At 47.8% G+C, this 6942-nt stretch overlaps 1 protein-coding gene across 1 annotated transcript; it reads right to left on the reverse strand.

The window, feature by feature from the left end:
• Positions 1-487: 487 nt before the first annotated feature.
• LOC114932019 (uncharacterized) lies at positions 488-5740 on the reverse strand. Its single transcript, XM_029304194.2, has one exon. It carries the CDS (start codon positions 5738-5740, stop codon positions 488-490), a length of 5253 nt encoding a protein of 1750 aa, XP_029160027.2.
• Between the last annotated feature and the right edge of the window lie 1202 nt (positions 5741-6942).

The raw sequence follows: 6942 nt of genomic DNA on the forward strand, positions 1-6942 counted from the left end.
TACACGAAAACTCACTAATCGCGGCTATACAATCAGTGGCGGAGTATCGCTATTCTCCGCGTTTTATCACGCGCACCGTACTGCCTTAGTCTACGAGGTACTTGATTGTTTTTTGACGACGAGCCCCGTCCGAAAAACGACACAATAGTGAGGCTCGTCCCGGGGACGAGAGACCGGAACCCCCGTACGCATTCTTAACTACCAATGGTCGATTGCCAGCACGATCAATCGACTTCGTTATTGGTTCAGTGGTAGTATCACGCGATCGCCATCCGTCGGCTCGGCGTCACGTACAAGGAGCGTGATTATCAGGCGATCATTTATGTCGTTGAAACATAACGCAACATACCGCCCGCCTCGGATCTTTCCGAACGATGAAATCATAATCGCGCCGCCCGCCGTGACGATGTTGATTAGTACATGAGCGCGACTTCACTACATTTATTTTCATGTATACCACATCTTTGTATAGAGTTTACAATGGAATTTAATTTTTAGACGTATCAGCAGAGATGGCTCGTGGAATGTCATCCGCAGCGTCATGGGTTAGATTCACGTCAATCGGTAGAAAACATAATTTTGTGACGGCTCGCTTGTACTTTGAGCGGGCTGTCTTGACAGTAACGACCCGGACTAAGCCATCGTCTCCCGGATGGCATTCCACGATCCTCCCAAGTTCCCAAGCGCAGGGAGGCGCTAGCGGATTTCGCAATAGTACTAAGCGCCCTACCCGGGCTAAACTCTGCCTTTCACGCCACTTAGGCCGTTGTTGCAACGTGTGCAGATAGTCCTGTGACCATTGCTTCCATAAACTATCGCGCATTTGACGAATGAGCTGCCATCGAGTAAGACGCGTTTCCTTTTCGTCGAGTAGAGACGTTTCTGGTATCGTCAGCATCGAGGATCCAATGAGAAAGTGGCTCGGAGTAAGAGCGTGATAATCATCGTAATTATCCGACATCTGCCCGAGAGGCCGCGAATTTAGACACGCTTCGACTTTACATAATAAGGTGCTCATCTCTTCGATTGTGAGCGTGTGAGCACCGATGACGCGCTTTAGATGAAACTTAACGCTCCGAACGCAGGCCTCCCATAATCCACCGAAATGGGGAGAGGACGGAGGAATGAATCTCCAAATGATGCCTTTCTCCGCGAGGTTGTTTAAAATATTCGAATCGTGAGTAGCCGTATGCCAAGCAGTAGCTAGTTCGCGTTGAGCTCCCTGAAAATTAGTTGCGTTGTCCGAATACATCGCGGTTGGAACACCTCGACGAGCACAGAACCGATCGAAAGCAGCCAAGAAAGACGGCGTTGACAAATCACCTACTAGTTCCAGATGAGTCGCTTTAACAGTCATGCAGATAAATATGGCGATATATGCCTTTTGCGACTTGTGTCCCCGTCCCGGTGTCGTTCGCACTTTAATCGGTCCGGCATAATCGATTCCGCAGTGAGAAAACCCGCGAGCAACAGGGCGAACTCGATAATCCGGAAGATCGCCCATCAACTCAGGAATGATTTTTGCGTTTTCACGAGTGCAGGCGATGCAATGGTAAAGAACTGACCGTATGGTTTGGCGAGCGCGGATTAACCAGAAGTCTTCGCGAAGAATTGACAACGTCAAGCGCGATCCGGCGTGCAGAGCATGTAGATGAATGTGACGTATAAGAGATGAGACTAATGAATGCGATGCGAGTACAATTGGATGTTTCGTTTTTTCGGCGAGTTCGGAATGACGGAGTCGGCCTCCGACTCGAATTAAATCGTCGTTGTCGAGGAACGGATTTAAGGAGGCTAGTTTGCTGCCCTTTTGCACGGACTTACCATCCTTTAAACGTAACAGCTCTGTCGAGAACAGTTGTTGTTGAATGGACTTCAACCAAAATTTTCGCGCGAAATCAATCTCATCCGGTGCTAGCGACAGCGATAGTTTGGTGATGTTCACCGGAGCGTTAGGGCTCGCCAATGGCTGTGACCGGCGATATCGAAGACGTTGCGTGAATCGCCGTATATATGCGGTCACTCGCAATAATTTTGTCCATGACGAAAACCGCGTCATTAATTCCCATTCGTTGGGGGTTTGAGCGATATGTACATGAGCGCGAGCCTCCGTAAGCGACTCTGTTGTGACAGATTCACTTCCTTCCGGCCATTGAGTCGAGGGTAACTGAAGCCACGCGGGGCCTTGCCACCATAATAAATGCTCCTTTAGGTCGGTCGGCTGGACGCCTCGCGAAGCGAGATCGGCAGGGTTTTGCGGTGATGGAACGTGGTGCCATATCGCGTCTGGAACTTGGCTTTGAACCTCGTGGACCCTATTGGCCACGAAAATTTTCCATCGAGCGGGAGATTGCTTGAGCCATGCTAGTACTACCGTGGAATCTGTCCAACAGTGACAAATCATTGAAGGGATATGGATCAGAGTTCGCACGAATGCAATGAGGCGAGCTAATAACACCGTCGCGCATAATTCCAATCGCGGAACCGTGAGGGGTTTAAGCGGGGCGACTTTAGATTTCGCGCTCATCAACGTGATTTTGACTGATCCGTTACGTTTGGTCAGTTTTAAATAAACGACGGCTCCATACGCGGCAGTAGACGCGTCTGCGAATCCATGAATTTCCGCTGAAACCGTGTCGGACCCATACCCGTTCCATCGCGGAATTAAAATCTCGCGCAGAGTCGATAGGTGCGCGTAGTAGCTACGCCACGCAGCGAACAATTCATGGGGAAGTACGGCGTCCCACTCACATCGCGCCGTCCACAGTTTTTGCATAAAGATCTTCGCTGTTATCACGACGGGTGTTAACCACCCAAGTGGATCAAAGATGGTAGCGATGGTCGCTAAAACGGCGCGTTTTGTTGCAGGAACCTCGGTCGACAGCGATATTTCAAACTGAAACGCGTCAACGTATGGGTTCCATTTGAGACCCAAGACCTTCAGAGAATCGTCCGTTTGCAGGGTCTTGGCTTGCGCCAGACCATGATCATGAGGATCGATATCAGCAAGCAACGACTGATTGTTGCTTGCCCACTTGCGAAGTTGAAAGCCTGCTCTATTGAGTAAGGATACAAGCTGATCCTTTGTCTTACGAGCGAGCGGTATATCGTCTGCGCCGAAAACACAATCATCAACATAAGTATGCTGTTGAAGGACTGGTACTGCGGCGGGAAAGTCATGGCCGTCATCGAGAGCGAGTTGGTTTAAAACTCGGATGGCCAAGTAAGGTGCGCTTGCTGTACCGTAAGTCACGGTTTGCAATTGATAGTCTTCTATCGGAGCGTCGACATCGGATCGCCAAAGAATCCGTTGATAGTCGGTGTCGCGTTGATCAACTAAAATTTGCCTATACATTTTTGCAATATCTGCAGTATAGACATAGCGAAACTGTCGCCAGCGCGTGAGGATCGCTGGCAAATCGGTTTGTAACTTCGGACCGATCATGAGATGATCGTTAAGCGACAAACCATTTGACGTAGGCGAGGAGGCATTGAACACGACACGCAGATGGGTCGTGGCACTGTGTTCACGTATGACTGCATGATGAGGAATGTAAATTATTTGATTAGAATTGTGGCGCGGCGATGACACTTTCCTCATGTGTCCTAATTGTTTATACTCTTGTAAAAACGCGTGGTATTCGGTTGCTTGTTCAGGCCGCGCTTTCAAACGAGCTTCGGCTCGAGTATACAAGGCTAGAGCCGCCGACCTTGAATCGCCGAGGCTCAGTGGAGGAGGCGTTTTGAATGGGAGCCTGACTATGTATCTCCCGGTCGGACAGCGAGAATGAGTCGACGCGAAATGTTCTTCGCACCGCTTTTCCTCCGGAGAGATGTGACGCGAACGAGGGAGTTCTTCAATCTCCCAAAAGCGCTTCAACTGCATCTCGAGGTCCGCATGCACTGTGCAGTGATGCGTCGATAACTGATGGGAGGCGGACTCTAGTTCCGTGAACATAGGTCCGGAGAGAATCCACCCGAAAATGGAGTTTTGCGCTACGGGTTCTTGTGAAGATCGCGATCGAATGCCTGATCTCAGAACTGATCCGTAAAGGTCAGCTCCAATAATGATATCGATGGGCTCCGAGCTTGTTGGATCGCTGTCGGCTAGATTGAGAGAGCGCAGATATTCCAACTCGGCGAGAAATTCCACGCGCTGTGGAATATAATTTGTTAATGTCTTTAATATCAAAGCAGTCACGGACAACACAGGACCTGACATGTCGCGGGGGGAGATGTCAATCCGTGCTGCTTGTTTGGCAACGGACGCCGCGCATCCGATGCCTGTTATCGAGACTGAAACACGAGATCGCTTAAGTCGCAAGCGTTGAGCTAATCGTTCTGAAATGAGAGTTGTGACCGAGCCCTGATCCAATAATGCGCGTACGACGTCCCGGGTGCCGGTAGCGCTATGAACCGCGACCCAAGCTGTCGCGAGTAGAATGCCAGTTTTTGAAAAGTTAACGCGTGAAACAACGTGCGTATTAATCGAGACGGGTTCATCCGCCGTCGAGGTGCTCGCAGTCGGAGAGCGTGCTTCATTAACTTTACTCGTGTCGCCTTCGTGGAGAAGAGTATGATGCTTCTGTTGACACTGTTGACACGTATGTTTGCTTTGGCAATTTTTTCGATTATGCTTGGTACTCAGACAATTGTAACAGCACCGAACCCTTTGAGCTATTTCTCGACGTTTGCTTGCGGGTTTATTTCGAAATTCCGGACACGCAAATAATAGATGCGGTTTCTGACAAACGGGACATTTCATTGCACTTGTATTTGTTACATGGCTTTGCACCGACAGCTGATTCGAAGTCTTGCCCTTATTGAACGGCAGAATATTCTCAAAAGCGCGTATACGCGAGGTTAAAAACTGTTCGAGACTATCAAACGTGGGATATTCGGTTGTATCTCCGAGCTGTAATTCCCACGCTTTTCGAGTGGCCTTATCAAATTTTTGCACGATCAAATATACAAGAATATCGTCCCATTGGTCCACCGCCCGCCCGAGATGTTTTAACGCTTTAATTGCCACGTTCGCTTTATCTCTTAACGCGGAAAGCGCGGACGCGGATTCGGAATTAATCGGCGTGAGTGATGTCAACTCGTGAATATGCTCGTGCACCAAGCGTCTTTTGTTATCGTAGCGTGCTATTAATAAGTCCCAGGCGACCTTGAAATTCGAATCGACTAACGCGAGATTTCGCACGATATCGAACGCGTCGCTCTTCACGCAGGAATGTAAATATTGCAGGCGATTTACATCTACGAGATCACTGTTCTCGATTATCAACGCTTTGAATTGATCGCGAAACGATTCCCAATCGCTAAATTCGCCGGAAAATTTCGGCAAGCTTATACGCGGAAGTTGAAACGCTGACCGGGATGTGAAGACGTTTTGACGATGGCTTACGATGGATGACGGCTCGGGAGTGGATGTCGCTTGGGGTTCCAGCTGCGCTTCCCATTCGGCCATGTAATCAGAGGCGGTATAATATGCTGCTTCACAAGCGGAGAATCGGTCCTCGGTGAAATATTTGTGGGTGGCGACGAAGTCCTCGGTTGCGAGAGCGAGTACCTTGGCATGTGTATGCTCGTATCGAGCATAATCATCCTTCAATTTTTGCAGGCGGGATCGCACGATTCCGTACGTGAGATTGTCTTTTCCGATTTTTTTAAAATTCTCCAATGAGCGAGTGATTGATTTGAGCGTCACCTTTTGTTCGGCCAATAGCCCTTCCATCCTTACAGCACAAGGTTGACCTGACACTAATGATATGCAAGTACGATTGCTTGGACTTGCCCACAATGTTCCGCTCGTACGTGTTCCGCGGAATGATCACCTCGGTAGTAATGATCAACGATATAATTGACGCGGTCGTATGCCGATGGATCCGCCAAATGATTGTCACTGTCGCGCGCCGATCCGGCTCGAAGGACCAAATTTTATGTGTGGAATTGCGGGAATTCTCTCCCGAATGGGAGACGGCGCGCTGAACCTTGGGTAAAATAATGTTACTGAGGTGATGAGACAGTCTTTATTCACAACCGAGGATACACAATATGGGCTCACAGGCCACGTTCGGGCACGGTTTCGGTGCGAAGGCTCTTTGCAACCAATGCAATAAAGGCGCTGAACAGCGTACACGAAAACTCACTAATCGCGGCTATACAATCAGTGGCGGAGTATCGCTATTCTCCGCGTTTTATCACGCGCACCGTACTGCCTTAGTCTACGAGGTACTTGATTGTTTTTTGACGACGAGCCCCGTCCGAAAACCGACACAATAGTGAGGCTCGTCCCGGGGACGAGAGACCGGAACCCCCGTACGCATTCTTAACTACCAATGGTCGATTGCCAGCACGATCAATCGACTTCGTTATTGGTTCAGTGGTAGTATCACGCGATCGCCATCCGTCGGCTCGGCGTCACGTACAAGGAGCGTGATTATCAGGCGATCATTTATGTCGTTGAAACATAACGCAACACCCTTTTTTCAGGACGCTCAAAGATGTCAACAAAGTTACATACATTTTTATATTTAATGTGATATCGCAATTTCGTTATGTAACGGTTATAAAGTTTTTACTGAATGTATACATTAATGTCAATAAAAAAATGTCAATGTTACATATTTAAACTAATGTTACAATTATGTCCTTACAGTTGTATAGCATTTATAAAATTTTTAGAGCATATACATTTACATTCACCAAAATACATAAATGTTACGTATTTAATATAACGTTACAATTATATCATTAAAATTACGTAACATTTACGAAAATTATAGAGTATGCACATTTACATTCACAAAGAAACAAATGTTACGTATTTAACATAACGTTACAATTATGTCATTAAAATTACGTAGCATTTACGAAACTTTTAGAGAATACACATTTACATTCAAATTTCATAAATGTTACATAACAAAGTAACGT

The sequence above is a fragment of the Nylanderia fulva genome, unplaced genomic scaffold, assembly GCF_048542155.1.
Source record: "Nylanderia fulva isolate GAGA-0341 unplaced genomic scaffold, ASM4854215v1 Scaffold266, whole genome shotgun sequence".
NCBI classification, from domain to species: Eukaryota; Metazoa; Arthropoda; class Insecta; order Hymenoptera; family Formicidae; genus Nylanderia; species Nylanderia fulva.